This window comes from Telopea speciosissima, chromosome 10 (assembly GCF_018873765.1).
Source record: "Telopea speciosissima isolate NSW1024214 ecotype Mountain lineage chromosome 10, Tspe_v1, whole genome shotgun sequence".
In the NCBI taxonomy this organism is placed as follows: domain Eukaryota; kingdom Viridiplantae; phylum Streptophyta; class Magnoliopsida; order Proteales; family Proteaceae; genus Telopea; species Telopea speciosissima.
In genome coordinates, this window is record NC_057925.1 from 19,415,551 (window position 1) to 19,437,711 (window position 22,161).

Below are 22,161 nucleotides of genomic sequence, written 5' to 3' on the forward strand. Positions count from 1 at the left end.
TGTTCGATTATCTTAACATACCTACTTGAAGAACTATTCTTCTAGAGAATTCAATAGATGATTAAAGGGAAATTTATAACTAATTGAAAGATGGGATCAAAGAATTGAAAAGAAAGCCTCTAAACAATTCACAAAGTAAAAAATAAAATAAATTATTTTCCTACAAAAAGGGGGGGGGGGGGGAGGAGAGAGAGAGAGGAGGGGATGACCATTTTCAGACTTCAAGAGGAGCTAAGGTTTTAAACTGATGTGAAGCCCTTCCACAACCTGCTCGACGGAGATTAATGGTTATCATAATGCTATAACATCTCACTTTTTCAAAGTCACTCTCACATTCAAATAAACAAATTGATGCAGCTCCTACACTCAGAGATTAAAGACAGAGAGCAGGAGCTCCAACCCCTTTAGGAAAATATGGGCCTTAAAGCTTCATAAATCATTACAGTGCCTGATCAATAATCAATCTTATTGACTAAAATGATTAATAACAATGGAAGAAATCTCCAACAGAAATGAATAAAATCAGACAAAACCTTGTTGGAAATTTCAAAGGCCTTGCTGGACAATCATAATGTCCCCAATCCTCATCACCCAGCTAATGAACACACCAAATGTAAAAGCACCAGGGAAACCAAAAGTTCCTTTTTTTACTCCTTTTTTAAGGGGTGAAAAGAGAGGGGAAGCAGACCCTATCAAGGAAACCAACCAGCCTACATGTAAAACTGGAAAGGGGCAAGTCCAGGTCAATCAGAAGTTGATCTAAATGACGTAGAAAGTGCCAACGTGACTTTTAAGACTCAAACTGTTAACATGCAGCTTCTCCTGATGTCCCTGTTAAAACAGTCAACACTATACTGGCTTTTACACAAAATCTGCTCACCATGGGGTAAAAGGGTGATGCCCCAGGTGTTTCTCAGTTTGACATATTCATATGTGCTAAGGTTTGCAACAATGGACAATTTAACTCTAATTAGTTCTAAATAACACGATAGAAGAAACAAAACCAGCCGTTATTCTGTACTGACAAATGAATTTTGGCTGTTCTGTCTTTTTAACAATGCAACAAGTTAGAAATTATAGGCTAAGCTGATCAATACATAGATGCATTGATGTTAAGAGGTCTCTTTCATTATTACAAAAGAAATAGGTGAATGTACACAATTAAGTCTAGAAATTCTTTCTTTATTCCAAACTACAAGTGAAATGATTGATGATTCTAACTGGGTGCAAGTAGAGGATACTAAAAGTAAAATAATTGATGATTCTAATTGGGTACAAGTAGAAGACACTCAGTCTTACAATCTATAAACATGACTGTCTCATCTTTTGCTTCATTATCACCATAGCAATCTTCAATTTCAAACATTGAAGCCCTCAGCACGCAGGCATTCAATATGAGCATTAATCCATTTTGTGCAAGCGGCTTCACCATTCTCCACCATGCACTCATCTCTTAGCCTCTTAGTGTCAGGGCAAGCGCAACAGATCTTCTTCTTTGGCTTTGAATCAGCAGAAGTGGCCGCTGATCCTTTGTTTTGTTGTGAACCTGGCAATGCCAAGGATGACAAAGTCTGTGTAGGCATCCCACTATCTGTTGTAGTGGCCATTGTTAACAACGTCCTCAGACCTATAAAATATTGCAAGTATTAGCATAATCGTCAGGATGTTGTAAACAATTTAAGAGTTAAAATGTTTATGGGAGCATAGAAGAGAATAGAAGAATTTAGGAGCACAAAATTAATAAAAAGAAACTCCAAAAGAATGGTAGTCAGGGAATCTAAGATCTTTAAGACAAAATCAGACCACAACCAAATGAGAAAATTGAGAAACCTAAACAAATCCCATATCAGATCCACAGTTAATCTTAAGTTACCAAAAGAAATCCAAGTGGATTACAAGTTTTAGACGGACAAGTTAATGGAGAAAAAGACATGAAGATTAACATAGTATCTTCCGTAAGACCTCAGATATTTAGTCCTCAGGTAAAAAGATGACATAATAGTCTTTGTTATAGTAAATGCATGAGCACTTTCACTTCATTATTTTTTTTACCCTCCTTATTTTAACATGGTTGCACAAATGCTGAAAAAGTATAAACGTTCTCTCCTAAATGTTCTCACATTAACAGAACTCACTTAGCCACAATGGTTCCTTACTAACACCAATATTTTCAGCGTCATGAACCACAATTTTATTTTATCTTTTTTTTTTTCGGGTGAATGATCCACAGAATTTACAATAATCGATCACAAAGTTCTATGAGAAAGAGAGATATGTTTCATGGGAAAGAGTAATAAGGTTATAGCTTGGACAGGTAAATCAGTGGGAATCGTTGGATTTGAGTTCTCACAAATGCAGCCAATAGAAAAGAATATTGAATTCCAACAGCTTCTTTGAGCAGCATATTATAGCAGGTGATGGTAGAATGACTTATGGAGCCTATGACAAGGAATACTGAATTGCAATGGCTTCTTCAAGCAGTATATTATAGCAGGTAATGGTGGAATCAATATAGTTTTTTTACCAGATCTTTCAAGTCCAGAGCTATACAGGCTGTTGTAGCAGAGTATGGTCTGGATGGTCTGTCTTGTCTTGAACTTTGATTCAGTCATTCCATCAAAACCTTAATAACCGGAAGTTTTCCTAGTTGGTTGCTCTAATGCAGGTCCTGACCAATAAAAGAGACTAACAGTGATTCAATCCGGGGTTTTAAAAAACCTGGTTTGGATTGCTTAGGGCCCCACCCAAATGATCAACGATTCAAAAGAAAATGGTAGTGGCAATTTGGTAAATAACCAGGACTTTTAAAGGCCTACTAAGGAAGGAAAGGAGACAGGGATGAGAGAGGAATTCGAATTACAGCGCAAGGGAAAACTAGAGTTAAAATAACTAATGGGCATAAACTAAATTAGTTATAAAGAGGAGGGGCATTTATGGAAATCACAAAGTAAAAGTTAAAAGAACAAGCCATGATTGAGGAAGACAACCTCTAGACAGCAAACCAGCAACGAATAAGAAGCTACATCAAAGAGGAGAACTCCCCTCAAACATGACCCAATTGGGCTGGGTTTTAGGGATGAAATTGCCACTCAGTACCCTCTGAAAATCCAGTGTTAACAAATCCACTCGTTAGTCCAAACAATAATATGAACTCCTTGAAAGTACCAGCAGTGGTAGTTCAAAAACCAGCCTGGTTTGCAGGTTTGATTCTCTAGATAAAGGGGGGTTTTCAGGCTTAGGGCTTGGGGGTTGAATCACATATGAAGGGGCAACCTGAGTCCACAATCTCAGTGTGAGAGGGGCAGAATCAAGGAAGATTGATCCTCACATGCAACTGCAGGTACCAATAGAGCAGAGCAGGAAATAAGAGAAAAGACGGAACAAGAGATGGATGGAAGGAAAACTGAAGAACAAACAGGAAATAGGGGAAATCAGAAGAGAAGAGAAAACCGAAGAAAGGAAGAAGAAAGAAAACGCTATACCTAAGAAAAAGAGAGAGAGAAAGAGAACCATATCACAACGTAGGGAAAAAGAAAAGGGAAATAGACTGAGAGCATACAACAAGAAGCCACGCGGCACACTCGACGAAACTCAATATTTCATTCCCATTCATCTAATCTCTTCGTAGGGATACATGCATAGATAAAGCTAAAATTCCACCTTACAATCCAAAACAAAAAAATTAACTAAGAAACTAACACTAAAACAGGAAAGGAAACTATCTCAAAGAAAACCCCAACATCGCTAACTCATACCAAAATAAAACATAATAAATTAAAAATTAAGAGATCAATATCTGCTCAAGTAAATGCCCAGATATCCTACAAGAGTAGACCAAAATCAGATCAAACGGAGACTTATCCCAAGAAGGAAAATGGTGCACAATTGGGTTGCCATCAGGTTTAAGGCATTTCCGGGTAGCTCGTAGCAAGGCGGCAGAAGAAATCAACTCGAGAGTTGAGAGTGTTTGGTCAAACCATAGGAGCAGGGAGGAGCATCTGAAAGTACAGGGCAAAGGATCAATACATATAGGCACATTGACTTTCTATTTTAGAATCTGCTCAGCTCAACCACCGGGAGAGAGTGGTAGTAGATCAGCCTTTTTATAGCTCACACAGCTCCTGCAACTCTATATGACCCCTCCCATCCCCAACTTATAGACTGCTTGCAGTCCGGATTCGGTGAGGGAACGAAGGGACCAGAACTATACCAGCCGCCGGCAAAGAAGGCCTCCTTCTAGGGGGCTCGAGGGGCTTCCCCTTCACGGTATAAGTTAGAGGACTTCCCTATCTCATCAGTCAACATACTCATTACAGGAGAAAGCCTTTGTACTCATGGATCATCAACAAATCCCTAAATGCTGAACTACAGGAATCGAAGAATTAAAGATCAATGTAAAAAAAGGTATTCATTCTATGAAGCAGATACTCAACATTTTTTTTGGATGTATAAAAAAATTCATTACCAAAGGAAAGAAAGGGGGGGGGGGGAGAGAGAACATACAACCTGATACAAAACTGAAGTCCTACATCCGCAAGAAGAAGAAGTAGTCCAAGTGTGTAAGTAGTTTAGTAGAGAAGCGGGATGCCTATGTATAGTAGACTCCCATACTTAGTTTATTTCCATGCTTAGTATTTTTCATGTGTAAGTAGTTTAGTAGGAAAGCGGGGTGCCTATGTATAGTAGACTCCCATACTGAGTTTATTTCCATACTTAGTATTTTTCATGTAATTAAGTTGAAACAATCCAGGTTGAACCAATGGTTCAATTTAAGTGACTTGAGTCACTCTTTTATTTAATGTAATTTTAGTTCTTTTTTGTTGGGTCCACACCTCCCACGAAATTAGGAAGACATGAGTCTAGTGTAAGTCGGCTAGGGGTCCTTACACTTCTAGGCTGGTTAGGAGTATGGCCTATTGCCTTATAAAAGCAATAAAAAATCGTGGAGCTCTCAATTCTCCACTTTTGAAAACAAAACTGCTCAAGCTGCACTGCAACTTGTCTTCTCCATTGAAGATTGTCTTGTGTTGTGCTCAAGGCTGGTGGGATTGGTGTCTGATGACTCTGATCCCATCGACACTCTGCGGTGTGAAGTCTGAGTGGTTCTTTGAAGTTCTTCCAAGGTTTTAGTCAAAGACTTGATTTTTATTTAAATTCTTCAGTCAAACAAACTGCTGCCAGAGTGAATCTGCAATAACTGCTGCCAGAGTGAATCTGCAATAACAGTGAGTTTAAACCATTCCCAAATCCCACCATTCTTCTCCTAATCCTCTACAGCCCCAACCCTAACTTTTCTCCTTTTTTTGTTTTGAATTTCCAAGACCTAAAACCTCCACAGACCAAACCAGCCATCAGAAATACTCCAAAACCAGATCGAGTTCCCCACTCCTAGCAAGGAATACTCGATCCAAACCCTATCCCAATCAGCCCATTAAAACTCTAAGATCTCCATTCATCTTTCATTCCCGAAACCTAACCCTAACCCTAGATCTTGCTGCCAATTCAGTCTAACCTACTTTCCACCATCAAAACATCTCAGGACCTTCACTGGACGACTCCCCTACATCAACTTAGCCTAACCCTCTACCATCAAACCCTAGGTCCCATCAAACACCTAACCCTAATTTCACCAAAAACACCTATTTTAGTCTAGCCGATTTAGTGTTCATACCAGATCCTGGTTTATTGGCTTCTAGTTGGTCTCCTACCAATCTAGAACTACATTAAGTGGTATCAGAGACATGGCTGAAGATGAACAAACAGTGCAGACACCAACACCCAATCTTACAGGTACAGTACTTGAGATGTTTCAAAAGTTCTCTGCTGAACAAAGTACTATAACTGAAGAAATAAGAGCTATGAATGAAAGGTTGCAGCAAATTGAGCAACGTCAAGTTACTCTAGTAAGGGACAGCAACATACCAATGGAAGATGACAGATATCTAGTACAGTCTTAAGTTCATCGACCTTATAGAAGGCATAGGGAAGACAAGAATAGAGAAGACAGAGACTACAAGGAACGTCAGAGAACTCCCGAGGCTCGACTTAGCTTTAACGACCATATGAGATCTTATTTTAATGCTGATAATGGTGCTCCTCGTCGACGCTATGGCAACACACAAAAGGTCAAGCTTGAGTTGAAGGAATTCGATGGCAGTCATGATCCATAGGTATTTTATGAATGCTTAGCTGCACTGGATGATTATTTTGATTGGTTTGATTTGCTTGAGGATAGAAAGATGAAACTAGCATGTACAAAGCTAGTGGGTTTTGCCCGTGAATGGTAGAGAACTACTAAAAGGGATTTGGAGTATAAAGGCACTGCACCTTACACTTGGGCTGATATAAAAGAAGATCTGAGTAAGAAGTAATTACCAAGGCACTTTAGGGCACATTTATAGGACAAACTGAACACCCTTCGCAAAGGGAATATGTCTGTGGCTGAGTATATGCAACAGTTCGATTCACTCTCTTCTCATACTGGCATTAGAGAGAATGAAATTCAGGTGTTATCTCGATTTCGGTTGGGATTGAGGCATGATATCAACAGGGTTATTGGTGTTGCTGATGTGTTTAATGTCAGAGATTGCTTTGAGAAGGCACTTAAGACTGAGGAATGATTGGCATCTACTGGTATACACTTTGGTACTCCTGTTGTCGACAACAAGAAAAAATTTTCAGCACCCAAACCATTTACTATTGGCTCCTCTACTGCTGGTCCTTCACGTCCTGCAGCTCGTCCACAGATTGACAACAAAAATTAAGGCACCTATGGTTAGCACTGACAAAGTCTGATGTTTCCACTGCCAAGACATTGGTCATTATGCCAAGGACTGCCCTCATCGTAGGAAGGCTGTTGTTGTTGCTGAAAAGGAAGACACAACTGAAGGTGATGATGGATTGCACCCTTATCCAATGGATGATGGAGATTATGAGGCTGGATATTATGATGATGTGCTAGATGATGATGATACTTATGAGGTTCATGTGGTTATTAGAGCTTTGGTGGCTGAAACCAAAGGGGAAAACTGGCAACGCACTTGCATCTTCTACAGTCGCATGCATTCAAGAGATCACAACACCCAGGTAATTGTTTATAGTGGCAGTTGTGTTAATGTTGTTTCTGAATTTTTTTGTGAAGAGGGATAGATTGAAGACTGAAAAACATCCACAACCCTATAAAGTATCACTACTGAATGGCAATAAGTTGGAGGTAAACCAGCGCTGCTCCGTACCTTTACAACTTCATTGCTACTGAGAGGATGTCTGGTGCGATTTTATTCCCATGAGGCTAACTGATGTGTTATTGGGTAGACCTTGGTTATAAGATAATGATGTTATGGTTGGTGGAAGGAAGAACCAATGTGTATTCCAACACAAAGGGCAGCATATGGTGTTCCATCCTCTTAACCTATCTACCGAAATGCGCCAACTAAAGTCCTTGCGCACAAATCAAAAGGATACAGATCATGAGAAGCTTTTGGCTGTTCCACAGAAGGAATTTGAGAAAACCAGCCAAGATTTAGGTCTGATTTTGGCACTGGTTATTAGAGAAGCCACATCACAGTTTGGAAGTCCAGCTCACACAGCCTATTAAAGAGCTGCTGTCCGATTTTTCTGATGTGGAATCGGAGGAGTTACCTAATGAGCTACCTCCCTTGAGAGATATTCAGCATGCCATTGACTTGGTACCTGGTTTTGTGCTACCTACTCTGTCCGTGTATCGTCTTAGTGTTAGAGTTGTTAGAATATCTTGTATAGGGGTAGTTCTGTCATTGTCTAGTTATAAGACATGACTAAGTTGTATTTTTATTTTATTGTCTTATTTCTCCTTACCTCCCTAGGGAGGCTTGTGTAATTTGGAAGACTTAATGAATGAAGCTAATATGTGTGTTGAGAATCACTCTCAACACACATAATCGATTCTCCCATTCTCTTCTCTTCTTCTTATCTCTTCTCTCCTTCTTCTTCTTCTTCTTCTTCTTGCTGTAAACTTCTTCTCTTACCAGATTCGATCTACCTTTGAGTTTCAACTTGGTATCAGAGCCAACATCTCTGGTTTGAGAGTCGGCTGAGCTCAGTCCTCATCTTCTCCTCTCTTTGGAACCCTATAAATGTAAAGGGGGTTCCATTGGAGGCTGTATATGTGAAACCTATACTCCTTACAGTCTTGGGAGTGGTATTCCCTAAGTTGGAGAGAGTTTCAGAGCTGCTGAAGGTGACTTGAAGCTATGGAGGAAGACTGGCAAGTTACCGCCAGCTTGTGAAGCTTCTTCTTGGTTCTCCTTCTCTTCTCCACATCTTGGCATGAGACCTATTGGAGTTGCATCGCCTAGGGGTGTTGTTTCAGACCCCAAAGCTCTTGTTTGTTGAAAAAGAAATGCTGCCTTGCTGCTAGATGTTTTGAAGACTTGAAACCAGGCTCTGTTTTTCCGCCAGCCTAGGAGTGTCTCAGTTTCGATTCTGCCTTTGGCAGCTTGGATGACCTTGGAACTTGTCCCATTTGTGTCGTATGGGAGTGCTTTTTTGAAGCCCTAAGAGCCTGCCCTTGAAGGTGGAGAGTCCGAGGACTGCCATCTGCTTTTTTTCATCGCTACACGTGTATCGGCTACTGCTTTTTGTCTTCTCCGAGGTCCGCTGTATTGATGGCTGAATGTGATAGTATTACATCTTGATACACTTATTGGGTGTTATGGACTAAAGGTTCTTGGCTACTAGCAGAATTTGGTTTGAGTTATACAAGTTTTTGCTCTTCATATGCTTGCTGTTTTTTAGGCTTGGCCTCAGCCTTGTGGTTTGGTTGATTTGGGACCTTTTTTTTTTGTATTGGTCTGTCTCCTTGTTTTGGGTTGAGTATACTCCCCACTTGCGCAAACAATTTATATTGATTGTTGAAGTATTTGCCTATTATGTCCACCGTCTGGACATGATTCGAGGTCGATGGACCATTACCCGGCAGCCCAAGTGGTGGTTTCCCAACCATGGCTTCCTTTGATAACCCCAACACCCAGATCTCAGTTGTGAAGTTGGACAATACCAACTATTTGGATTGGTCCCGTTCCGTGAAGTTGTCCCTACGTAGTAGGGGGAAGTTGGGGTACACATCGGGTCTATCACACTCCCGCTACTACCGATGCAGCTATCTCAAGTGGGAGACTGAAAACTCCACTGTCATGACTTGGCTGATCTTTTCCATGAAACCTGAGATAGGTCGGAGATTTATGAGTAAGGAGACTGCTAAAGATATTTGGGACGGTGTATCCAGAATTTTTGATAGAGTTGGAGATTCCACGAAAGTGTATCAAATTCTCCAAAAAATCATTCATATGAAACAGAGTGATAGGAGTATATCTGAGTACTACAACTCTGTTATTAGCTTGTGGGAGGAGTATGATCATTATACCAATCTCCAGTTGTCCAATGCTGAGGATCAGGCAAAAGTCTACAGGAGCCAAGAAAAGGAAAGGATCCTTATTTTGCTTGGTGGTCTTAACTCTGAATATGAACCCCTTCGCCTGCAAATCTTAGGGAGGTCTCCATTTCCATCTCTGGATGATGTGTGCAGTTATTTGCAAAGTGAGGAAACCCGGAGGACCACTATGGATATTGTACCATCAATAGAGAGGTTCGCTTCTTGTTTCAGTTCCCAAAAAGACCGGAAAAGTGGGGGAAAGGCCGTGAGAGATACAAATGTGACCATTGTGGCAAGCTTGGACATACCAAGGACCGATGCTGGGATCTTCATGGGCAGCCCCCTGGGATGCGTGGTAGTTCATCTCATGCCCGTGGAGGCAAGCGAGGGGGAGCTAAGGCTCATTCTGTGACATCTGAGTCCGAGCCACCTGGACCGCAGCCTGCTCCTGATTCCCTCTCACAGGAAGATATTGCAGCCCTACGTCGGTTGATGTCTCACCTTGAGGGTCGCCATCGGTTCTAGCTCGAGGGTAGACTACTTCTCCTCCCGCAGGTGTCTCATCTCGCTACCCCCTACCGCATCCACTTGGATCATTCGACTGGAGCCTCCGATCACACGACCGGTATGTCCCAAAGATTTATGATTCCTATTCCATTTGTTCTGGCCGGGACAAGGTAAGGGTTGCTGATGGTTCCCTTTCCTCTGTCTCTGGTAAGGGTAATGTGCGGGTTACTCCTTCTATTTCCCTTGAGTCTGTCCTTCATGTTCCTGACTTTGCTACTAACCTATTATCAGTGAGTCACCTAACCAAATCCTTACATTGTGTGTGTCACTTTCTTTCCTTCTTATTGTGTCTTTCAGGATTTGGAGACAAAGAGGGTTATTGGCTGGACCGAGAAAGGAGGACTCTATCTTCTTGAGCCACGACACCGCGCTCATCCTCGCGCGACTTATGTTTGTGGTCGGCATGACCGGAGTGCTTTGGAGTCCGTTATGCTTTGGCATCAACGTTTGGGTCATCCCTCTTTTGTTGTTATGAGGAGACACTTACCCCACTTGTTTACTTCCTTTCCCGCATCTTATGTTTTTCAGTGTGAATCTTGTATTTTTGCTAAACATTGTCGCACATCTTATCCTTATCGTGGTAATAGATCTACTGCACCTTTTTCCCTTGTTCATACTGATGTTTGGGGACCTTCTCCTACTACTTCCTTATCTGGTTTTCGTTATTTTGTTTCATTTGTGGATGACTATTCTCGGTCTACTTGGACTGTTTTGTTAAAACAAAAGAGTGATGTTTGTGATGCTTTTAAGGAGTTTTATCACTTTATCAGTACTCAATTTGGTACTCACATCAAAATTGTTAGATCTGATAAGGGGGGGTGAGTACATGTATGGGGGGCTCCAACATTTCTTTTCTGATAAGGGCATCATCCATCAACTGGCGTGTGTTGACACCCCACAGCAAAATGGGGTGGCTGAACGCAAAAACCGCCATTTGCTGGAAATCACCAGGAGTCTTCTCTTTGGTATGCACGTGCCTAAGACCTTCTGGTCCGATGCCCTTCTTACGCGCCTTTCTTATTAACCGGATGCCAAGTCCACTCCTGCTCCAAATCCCCTCGCTCTTCTTTCTCTTCAATCCTCGCTTTTTTCCTTGTCTCCACGCGTCTTTGGTTGTGTTTGTTATGTACATGTCAACAAATCAGCCCGCACCAAGCTTGATCCCAAAGCTCTCAAGTGCATCTTCTTAGGCTACTCTGATTCCACTAAAGGGTATAAGTGCTACCATCCTTCTTCCCGAAGGCGATTTCTCTCCAAAGATGTCACCTTCTTTGAGTCTATTCCTTTTTTTCTTCTTCCCTCGCCATCTCGTCTGTGGGGAGAGTATTAGCGAAAGCGAATGCGGATGTCATTCCCTTCCTATCCCCTTTGCCTACCTCCACTTCCCCATTTCTATTTGATATTGGAAAGTACAAAGAAGTGGATGTTGTGGATGATGTTGATGTTGATGGTATTGGTGATGGTGATGCTAGCAGACAAAAGGAATACAAGGGGATAAGATTCAAAGAAGATGGTGTATTCACAAGAGGTGAATGCTTGTTGAAGGAAAAAGGGAAGCAACCATGGTACAAGCGACCCTGCCAAAACCCCTCTTTGGATCCACATCCTCAGCCTCATCCTCTTCAGTCAGGTAATCCCTCTCCTTCTGAATTAGATCTTCCCATTGCTATTAGAAAGGGGAAGAGAACCTGTACTAATCCCATAGCCCAGTTTGTTTCCTATGACTCCATTTCTCCTACAGGTGTTGCTTTTTCCACTGCCCTCGAGTCTTCTTCTATTCCCAAAAATGTCACAGAGGCCTTATCCAATCCAAAATGGATGCAAGCAATGACTGAGGAAATGGTGGCTCTAGAGAAGAACAATACTTGGACACTTGTTGATCTTCCCAGGGGGAGAACTCCAGTTGGATGTAGATGGGTTTATACAATCAAGTATAGATCCGATGGTACAAGTGGAAAGGTACAAAGCTCGGTTGGTTGCAAAGGGTATAGTCGGTGTATGGCATTGACTACCAGGAGACTTTTGCCCTGTAGCCAAGCATAACTCCATCAGGGTTCTTCTTTCAGTAGCAGCCAATAAAGATTGGCTTGTGTACCAATTAGATGTGAAGAATGCATTTCTTCATGGAGATTTAGCGGGTTGTGTACATGCAGCCTCCACTGGTTTTAAGTGTCCCAGAAGGGAAAGTGTGTTTGTTGAAGAAAGCTCTTTATGGCCTAAAGCAGTCTCCTAAGGCCTGGTTTGAGAGATTTAGACAAGCCATTCGAAGAATGGGTATTCCGCAGTCACGCCGACCACACCTTGTTTATCGGAGAGGTAATGGTCAGTAGCGTTACAGCTCTCATTGTCTATGTTGATCATTGTGGTGACTGGGAATGATGTTGCTGAGATAGATAGATTGAAGTCTTATCTGGCTAAACAGTTTGAGATCAAAGACCTTGGAATCTTAAAATACTTCTTGGGTATTGAGGTATCTAGATCAAGGAAAGGGATCAACATTTGCCAAAGGAAATTTGTCTTGGATCTTCTCGAAAGAGACAGGGATGATGGGGTGCAAACCAGCCACTTCTCCCATTGATCCGAATCATAAACTTGGTGATGAATGTGGTTCTTCTCTTATAGATGCAAGCAAGTACCAGAGGTTAGTTGGGAAACTAATCTATCTCTCCCTAACTCGACCAAACATATCTTATGCAGTTGGAGTGGTGAGTCAATTCATGCATGCTCCCAGGGGTGGACATCTGGATGCAGTATATCGCATCATCAAATACTTGAAATCCTGTCCAGAAAGGGCCTTCTATTTGCCAGGCATGACCATTTGCGATTGAAGGCTACACGATGCGATTGGCTGGTTCGGTCTCCGACAGGAGATCTACTGGTATTGTACCTTCTGGTGGTAATCTAGTTACCTGGAGGAGCAAGAAACAACCAGTTGTTGCTCGATCTAGTGCTGAGGCCGAGTTTAGGGCCATGGCCCATGGAGTATGTGAGCTTATATGGCTAAAACGACTTCTTCACGATTTGAGCTTTGAAACTGAAGGGCCAATGAGACTTTATTGTGACAACAAAGCTGCCATAAGCATTGCCCATAATCCGGTTCAACATGATCGAACCAAGCATTTTGAGGTCGATCGTCACTTCATCAAAGAAAAGTTGGATTGGTGCATTTGTACTCCCTTTGTGAAAACAGTGATCAAGTAGCGTATATCTTCACCAAGGGTCTCTCTTCTAGTCTATTTAGTACTCTATTGTCAAGTGGGAATGTATGACATTTATTCTCCAAACTTGAGGGGAATGTTAGAGTTGTTAGAATATCTTGTATAGGGGTAGTTCTGTCATTGTCTAGTTATAAGACATGACTAAGTTGTATTTTTATTTTATTGTCTTATTTCTCCTTACCTCCCTAGGGAGGCTTGTGTAATTTGGAAGACTTAATGAATGAAGCTAATATGTGTGTTGAGAATCACTCTCAACACACATAATCGATTCGCCCATTCTCTTCTCTTCTTCTTATCTCTTCTCTCCTTCTTCTTCTTCTTCTTCTTCTTCTTGCTGTAAACTTCTTCTCTTACCAGATTCGATCTACCTTTGAGTTTCAACTCTTAGCCCCACACTGAGCTTAAGAAGCAAGTTGACGAGTTACTACAGAAGGGTTTCATTCATGAGAGCTTACGTCTTGCGTTGTTCCAGTTTTACTAACTCCAAAGAAAGATGGTTCTTGGCATATGCGTGTGGACAGCTGAGCAATCAGCAAGATCACTATCAAGTACAGATTTCCCATTCCACGGCTTGACGACATGTTAAACATGCTGTCCGGTTCTATGATCTTTTGTAAGATAGACCTTCAGAGTGGTTATCATCAGATTTGTATCCGACCTGGAGACGAGTGGAAGACTGGCTTCAAGACGAAGGACGGACTGTTTGAGTGGAAAGTTATGCCCTTCGGTCTGACGAATGCACCCAGCATTTTCATGCGAGTTATGACACAGGTACTTCGTCCTTTCATTGGTCGATTTTTGGTTGTTTACTTCGATGATATTGTAGTGTATAGTAAGCATCCAGATGATCATATTGACCACCTAAAGTAAGTCTTGAGAGTGCTCCGACAAGTTAAGTTATATATCAATCTCAAGAAGTGCTCTTTCATGCTGCCCAAAGTTATATTCCTTGCTTTTATTGTTTCATCACAAGGGGTTGAAGCTGATCTGGAGAAGATCAGGAGTATTGTTGAGTGGCCTATACCGAAAGCTTTCACTGAAGTCCGTAGCTTCCATAGTTTGGCTTCTTTCCACAGACAGTTTATTCGGAATTTCAGTGCAATCATGGCACCCATTAATTACCAAATGTATCTGTTAAAATTATCGTGGTACCCTTATGCCCTTATGTAAATCACGATAGAGGAAGTCCCTCTATCGTGGATATGTTTCCTCTTTTAGTTCTTGCTCTTTTAGTAGTTTCTATTTTATAGGAGATTGTCTTTCTATTTTCTTTCCTATTCTAATTAGGAAAGCTATTATACTCTTTTCTATTTTCTGAAGTTATAAATAAACGTATGAGTGAGGGAAGAGGGTATCGGCTGTAGTTCTAACAGCAGCCTCTCTTCCTCCTTCATCTGTTCTTCCTCTTCTACTGGTTTTTTATTTTCTGATATTGCAACATGGTATCAGAGAATTAAAATCAGTAGATTCTTCACCCCACGATTCTGGTCCATTGGTGTTCTTCTTCAAGGTTTCTCTTCTCTGGCAGCAGCAGCCTGTGCTGCATACTTTCTACCCTAGTTGTGGATGTTATGAAGTAAACTAGGGGTTCTTTTTTACTGCTTCTATCTACTATCTCCAATTCATGAAGATACATTGATCAAGAGATCAATTTTTTAGTGATATGGTGCCTGTGGCTTCTCTGTTCTGGGTTTTTCTTCAAGGACAAGCTATCTACACTACACACTGCTCCATCCTCTGATCTGAACAATTTTTTTCAGAGGATAATCTCTACTACCATTACTGCACTCAACCCAGGATTGGCAGAACTTCTATGGTTTGATTTTTCTCTATCAAGTTTCTCCATATAGCTGGCGAATACTCAGTTTTTGGTGATTTTTTATGATATCTTCTATTTGCAACTAATTCTGATCAAGCCTGCTGATCAGCATAAGCCTTTGGGGTTTTTATTCTACTGCAATTATTGTATCTTTGATACTGGTTTCAAGGCATTCTGCCCTGCCTATCTCCCAGTCCTTACAATCACCAAGGAAACTCAGTTTTTTTTCCTGCTTCTGCACTTTTCGGCTGTTGCTGTTGGATACACATTCTGCTACTTTTCCTTAGTCTTCTACACTTTTTTTTATCCTTTGTGGATGCTGCCAGCCTCTACGATGACTGATCAGAAGAGTTTAGTTGATAATGTTCATATTCAAATCACTAGTATTAAGCTGAATGGTGTCTCTAACTATATGCTGTGGTCGCAAGCTGTTCTTGTTTATATCCATGCCAAGGGGAAAATGAAATATCTTACAGATGATCCCCCAATTGTTGATCCTAAAGATCCTACTTCCTACACATGAAGATTGGATGCATGAGAATTCAATACTCAAAATCTGGTTGTGGAATAGTGTGGATCCCTCCATTGCTGCCAATGTTATGTTTCATCAAACGGCAAAGGGTGTATGGAATGATTTAAAGGAAAGCTTCTCCCAGGAGAAGAATATCTCTTGCATTTATGAGTTATATGAAAAGCTCTTCAGCTTTTCCCAAGGTGATAAATCTCTGAATGAGTATTTCAGCAGTTACAAGGGGTGAGGAGCTTTCACTACTGATTTGGAGCAGCTGAAACTCCAATGGGCAGAATTTCATGTGGCTAAATTTCTTGCCGGCCTTTATCCTGATTTTCAGTTTGTTAAGAGCCAACTTTTAGTTGGTGAGAAAGTACCATCGTTGAATGAAACCTTTTCTCGGCTTCAACGCATCTCTACATCTACTAAGACTGAATCCACTTCTTCTCCAAAGGAAAATTGTGCTTTTATTGCTGGTAAAAGCCGAGGTTCTTCTTTTCCTGGTCGTGGTAGAGGCCAAGGAAGGGGTCGTGGCCGTGGACCTGGTGGTCATGGTGAACAGCAAATTGACAAGTCTAACCGCTTTTGCACCCATTGTGGAAGACAAAATCATACAGTTGATATGTGTGGGGCTAAGCACGGCAAGCCTGAGTGGGCAAATGAGTTGGCCAACACTATTATGACCGAACACACCTCTGAGAAGATCCACCCTAGCGACCCAGTGTCTGCACCTGGAGCTACTTCCACTGTAGCTATTCCTCATGATGATTACGCCCAGATCCTCAAATGGTTGCAACAACTTGAGGCCACTACAGCCACTCCTACTGCCACCTTGACTCACACAAGTAATTCAGCCTTCGTTACTACCACTACTCCATGGATCATAGATTCCGGTGCTTCCTCTCACATGACAGGTAAGGCTGATTTATTTACTTCTACTTCTCCACTTCGTCAGTCTTCTCCTGTCATTCTTGTTGATGGTTCCACTACTAAAGTGACAGGTCATGGTTCTATTTCTCCTACTTCATCCATGACCTTGTCATTCGTTTTACATGTCCCTTGCTTACCTTTGTCCTTATTGTCTGTTAGTCAAATTACTAACTCTTTGAATTGTTCTATCACTTTCTTTCCATCTTATTGTGTTTTTCAGGATCTTCAGACAAGGCAGCCGATTGGTGGCGGGGTTAAGCAAGCTGGTTTTGTACTATTTGGACAGCACAGGCCCATCTACTGCAGCTGCTACATCTACTAGTGGTTCTTCTCCTCTACAATGGCATTATCGTCTTGGTCGCATGTCCTTGTCCAAGCTCCAACTTGTGATTCCTAGCTGTAAATCCATTACCCGCCTTGAATGTGAAGCCTGTGAATTGGGAAAACATCATACATCTTCTTTTCCTTCTCGTGATGTGTCTAGTAGTTTGTCGTTATTTCATCTAGTTCATTCAGATATTTGGCGTTCATGTCGTGTTAGTAATAGGTTTGGGTTCCATTATTTTGTTACTTTTGTTGATGATTTTTCTCGTTCTACTTGGGTCTACTTGTTAAAAGACCGAACTGAGTTTCTTAATGTTTTCAAGAATTTTTATCATGAAATAAAAACGAAATTTGGTGTTCCTATTAAAATTTTCAGATCTGATAATGCCCTTGAATATGTTCAAACTGGTATTTCTAACTTTTGCTTGGATAATGGTATAATTCATCAAACCAGTTGTGCTCATACCCCTTGACAAAATGGGGTAGCTGATATGTAAGAACCGGCATTTGTTAGAAGTTGCTCGGTCTCTTATGATTCACATACATGTTCCTAAAAAATTTTGGTGTGATGCTGTCCTAGCTACCTGCTTTCTAATTAACCACATGCCTTCCTCTATGCTGAATAACCAGTCTCCTTCTTCTATTCTCCACCCTAGTGGCTCTCCTTTTCCGCTTGTACCCAAAGTGTTTATTTGTGTTTGTTTTGTTCAAATTCTTCACTCTCATGTTGATAAATTATCACCTAGGGCTGTTAAGTGTATCTTCCTTGGTTATTCTCGCACTCAAAAGGGAAACAAGTGCTATGATCCAGTGTCTCATAGATAGTATGTTAGTGCTGATGTCATTTTTTTTTAGAATACTCCCTATTATTCTGCCCCCACTTCTTCTTCTCCCACAGAATCGGATGCTCCTCCTCCTCTTCCTTCGATTATTCCTTTTGATGCGTCTCCCACTTCTACTACTCCTAACAAACCCTTGCAAGTATACCAGTGATGCGAGAAGTCTATGCATCCTACTAGTGCTGACCCTGCTCCACCTGCTATCCAATCCGATCCAAGTTTGGAGGTCTCTCTTGACCTTCCCATTGCTCATCGCAAAGGTAAGCGTACTTGCACCCTTAAGTCCTTAACTGCTTATCCTATTGAAAAGTATGTATCTATTTCCCATCTTCCATCTCATCTTCACAACTTTGCTTTTTCCCTGTCTACTGATTATGTTCCTCGTAATCTATTTGAGGCCTTATCTCACTCTGGTTGGATGCTGGCAATGGATACTGAAATGGATGCATTATTATGACATGGAACATGGTCTTTAGTGGATTTACCTCCAAGTAAAGATGTTGTTAAATGTCGTTGGGTATACATTGTCAAATACAATCCTGATGGTTCGGTTGAACGTCTCAAGGCTCGCCTTGTGGCTAAAGGGTACACTCAAACCTACGGGGCTGACTATTTTGAGACTTTTTCTCCTGTAGCTCGTCTTTATGTTGTGAGGGTTCCCATCTCTATGGTTGTCAATTTGAGTTGGCCACTTTATCAGATGGATATCAAGAATGCCTTCCTCTATGGTTATCTCCACAAGGAAGTTTATATGGAGCAACCTCCAGAGTATGTTGCTTAGGGGGAAAATTTTACCAAAGTGTGCAAGTTACATAAAGCTATATACGGGCTGAAGCAGTCACCCAGAGCTTGGTTTGACAAGTTTAGTACTGTTGTTACTCGTTGTGGCTTCTCTCAATGTTATGCTGATCATTCTGTGTTTGTTCGAAGCAAGTATTCCAAGGTGGTCGTGCTAGTAGTCTATGTTGATGACATAATAATTACTGGGAGTAATGAGTCAGGAATTGCATCAGTTAAGTCCTATTTACATCAGCATTTTTAGATGAAGGATTTAAGTCCTCTTGGGTATTTCCTTGGAATCGAAGTTTTGCGTAGTAAAAAAGGAATCAGCCTATCCCAGCGGAAATATGTGTTGGATCTCTTATCTAAGACAGGTATGTTGGCTTCTAAGCCTGTTGATACTCCCATGGATCCTCATCACAAGCTAGAGGCTGTTAGTGGTGAAGATCTTGAAGATATACATCAATCCCGGAGGTTGGTGGGAAAGCTTATTTACTTGACTGTCACTCGTCCGGACATATTCTTTGCAGTGGGTGTCATTAGCCAATTTATGCAGTCTCCAAAAAAGCCTAACTGGGAGGCAGCTTGTCGCATTTTACGATATCTAAAAGGAGCTCCAGGAAAGGGACTGATTTAAAAATCACATCAGAGAGTGGATCTGATGGGATTCTCTGATGCTGACTGGGCCGGTTTTATTGGTGATAAAAGGTTCACTAATAGGTACTGTACATTTTTGGCGGAAATCTAGTTACTTGGCGCAGCAAGAAACAATCTACTGTGGTTAGGTCTAGTGCTGAGGCTGAGTTCAAGCTATGGCTCATACTGTAGCTGAACTGATGTGGCTGAAATCGTTACTACAAGAGTTAGGGTTTCCCGTTTCAACTCCCATGAAGATGTTTTGTGATAACCAAGCTGCCATCTACATTGCAAGCAATCCGGTGTTTCACAAGAGGACCAAGCATATTGAAGTTGATTGTCATTTAGTGAGAGATGCTGTCATGAAGAAGCTCATCTCCACACCATTTGTCTCCTCTACAGATCAGCTTGGTGACTTGTTTACTAAGCCCTTATTCGGTCCGTTATTCCGGAAGAATTGTTCCAAGCTGAGCATGGGTGATCTATATGCTCCATCTTGAAGGGGAGTGTTAAAACTATCGTGGTGCCCTTATGCACTTATGTAAATTATGATAGAGGGAGTCCCTCTATCGTGGATATGTTTCCTCTTTTAGTTCTTGCTCTGTTAGTAGTTTCTATTTTATAGGAGATTGTCTTTCTATTTTCTTTCCTAATCTAATTAGGAAAGTTATTGTACTCTTTTCTATTTTCTGAAGTTATAAATAAAGGTATAAGTGAGGGAAGAGGGTATCGGCTGTAGTTCTAACGGGAGCCTCTCTTCCTCCTCCTTCGTCTCTTCTTCCTCTTCTATTGGTTTTTTATTTTCTCATATTGCCTCAGTAACAAGCAGAGTAAAGGGAAGTTTGAATGGACAGCCACAGCAACCAAGGCTTTTCAGCTGATCAAGAAGATGATAGAGGCTCCAGTGTTACGCTTACCAAACTTTGACCATATATTTGAGGTGGCGACTGATGCTTCACATATTGGTCTGGGAGGTGTACTAATGCAAGGTGGACACCCTATAGCTTTTTACAGTGAGAAACTCAATGAAGCCAAGCAGCGGTATTCGACATATGATCTTGAACTCTATGTTGTTGTCCAAGTATTAAGACATTGAAGACACTATCTTGTTGGTAAAGAGTTCATTCTTTACACTCATCATGAGGCACTCGAGCACCTTCATTCACAGAAGTCTATTAGCAATCGACATGCAAAATGGGTTTCTTATTTATAGGAGTTTGCCTTTGAAGTACAAGTCAGGAAAGGAGAACTCAGTGGCTGATGCACTGAGTAGGAAAGTAATGATTTTAAGCACATTCTCAACACATACACTTAGCATCGAGCAGATCCATGATGAGTATGCTATTGATAAGCATAGTTGTCAAGGCGCCGCCTTGGCGTCCTGGCAGAATTATGAGCACTGAGCGGGACTATGCTTACTATGAGTCATGAATGGCGTTCGCTCTGACCATCTAGGAGTCGCCAAGGCGGTTAAAGCGACGCCTTGGTGCGCCATATGGTCAAGTCGACCGCCATTGATGACTACTGGGTTTTTTTTTTTTTCATGCTCTTTTTTTTATTCTTTTTGTTTGATTTGTATGGTTTGTGTATAAGGATTCTAATGTACGCTACTACATGGGATAAATTAGCTTTAAAACTAAAAACTTACAAATCTAATCCCTAAAAGGTAAAAGGTGAAATCGTCAAATCCCTAAAAAGTGAAACAAAAATCCTCGACTCTTCGTCTCTTCCCTCTGCGCAACTCCAAGTCTGCAACTCTTCGTCTCTTCCAGTTCCGGCAAGGCGGCAACAGCAACTCGAATCTTCCCGTCTTCTGGCTAGGTAAGTCCCTACTCCGGTACTCCCTACCTAGTCTTCTTCTTCTTCTTCTACTTCTCTATAACTCTGTTTTCCCTTTTCTTTTCTTTTTTATTTTAACAACTGCTACTGCTTCCCTCCAACAGCAACTCAACTCTTCCAAAGTTCCAGTTCCGGCAATAGCAAGTCAGCTTCCTCTTCCTCCTACCTTTCCGGCAAGGTAAGTCTTCTACTCCCTATGCTTCTTCTCTGTAGTCTATAGACTCTGTACTCTCACTCTGTAACGGTAACTTCTTCTGATCTTCTCTTCTTTTTTTTTTTTTTGCTTGTTAACACTTCTATAGTTCTATGCTTCTTCTTCTCTATAGAGTGTACTAGTGTAGTCTGTAACGGTAACTTCTCTGTTTTTTTTTTTTGTTTTTTTTTGCTTGGTAACTTTTATCTATGCTTTTTCTCTATCTATAATAAATAAGAGAATGTTGATTAGTCATTTGTGATTTTTTGCCATGTCTTTTAGTTTCTTAATTAATTTCTGATGTTTGATTATTCTGAATTTTTATGTGTCATGTATGATTTTTCATTTTGATTCCTTGAGGTAGCTTAAATTTAATTTTTAATGATATAAGGTATGATACTATGATGCATCATGCCATCATGTATTGAGTGTTTGGGGGGGGAGGGGGAAAACTAACACTAGACCGCCTTTACCGCTTAAGCTCCGCTTAGGCGGCCGCTCTACCGCCTAAGCGCTTAGACAGGCCTCCACCGCCTTGGACCGCCATGCCGTCGTAACAACTATGGTGATAAGGACTTTAGTATCCTATATGTTGAGTTATAACAGGGTGGACAGAGCCCTAGATATGCTATTCGTGATGGGTATTTGTTTTTAGGAACAAGTTCGTGCATCCCAAATTCTTCCCTACGTTATCATATCATTAGGGAGTTATATGGAGGAGGTTTGGGAGGACATTTTGGGAAGGACAAGACTATTCTTCATGTGACTGACCATTACTATTGGCCACACATTGCCAAGGATGTGGAGCATGTAATCAAGAGGTGTCGGGTTTGACAGTTAGCAAGGGAGACAAGCAGAACACATGTCTCTACTCACCATTGTCGGTTCCCCATGCACCGTGGGTTGACATCAACATGGATTTTGTTCTTGGGCTGCCACCTACAAGGGAATTGTATGATTCTATTATGGTTGTAGTGAGCCATTTCACAAAGATGGCTCATTTTGTTCCTTATCGCAAGACACTTGATGTGTCTCATATGGCAAAGTTGTTCTTCAAAGAAATAGTTTGTACTCATGGGTTGCCAAACACTAT

General features: G+C 41.2%; 1 protein-coding gene and 1 long non-coding RNA gene across 2 annotated transcripts in view; both read right to left on the reverse strand.

Moving 5' to 3' along the window:
* Positions 1–1,100: 1,100 nt before the first annotated feature.
* LOC122641326 lies at positions 1,101–16,662 on the reverse strand. The gene is made up of 3 exons (XR_006329886.1): positions 16,650–16,662; positions 12,867–12,869; positions 1,101–1,240 (listed from the first exon to the last, which is right to left on the reverse strand). It is a non-coding gene; the product is annotated as an uncharacterized LOC122641326 (long non-coding RNA).
* LOC122641325 (cytochrome c oxidase copper chaperone 1-like) overlaps positions 1,294–22,161 on the reverse strand; it is a 36,918-nt gene continuing 16,050 nt past the window's right edge. The window contains exon 2 of the mRNA XM_043834530.1: positions 1,294–1,627. Coding sequence (XP_043690465.1) covers positions 1,359–1,607 — 249 coding nt within the window. The 5' untranslated portion in view covers positions 1,608–1,627 and the 3' untranslated portion in view covers positions 1,294–1,358. The remainder of the gene's footprint in view (positions 1,628–22,161) is intronic.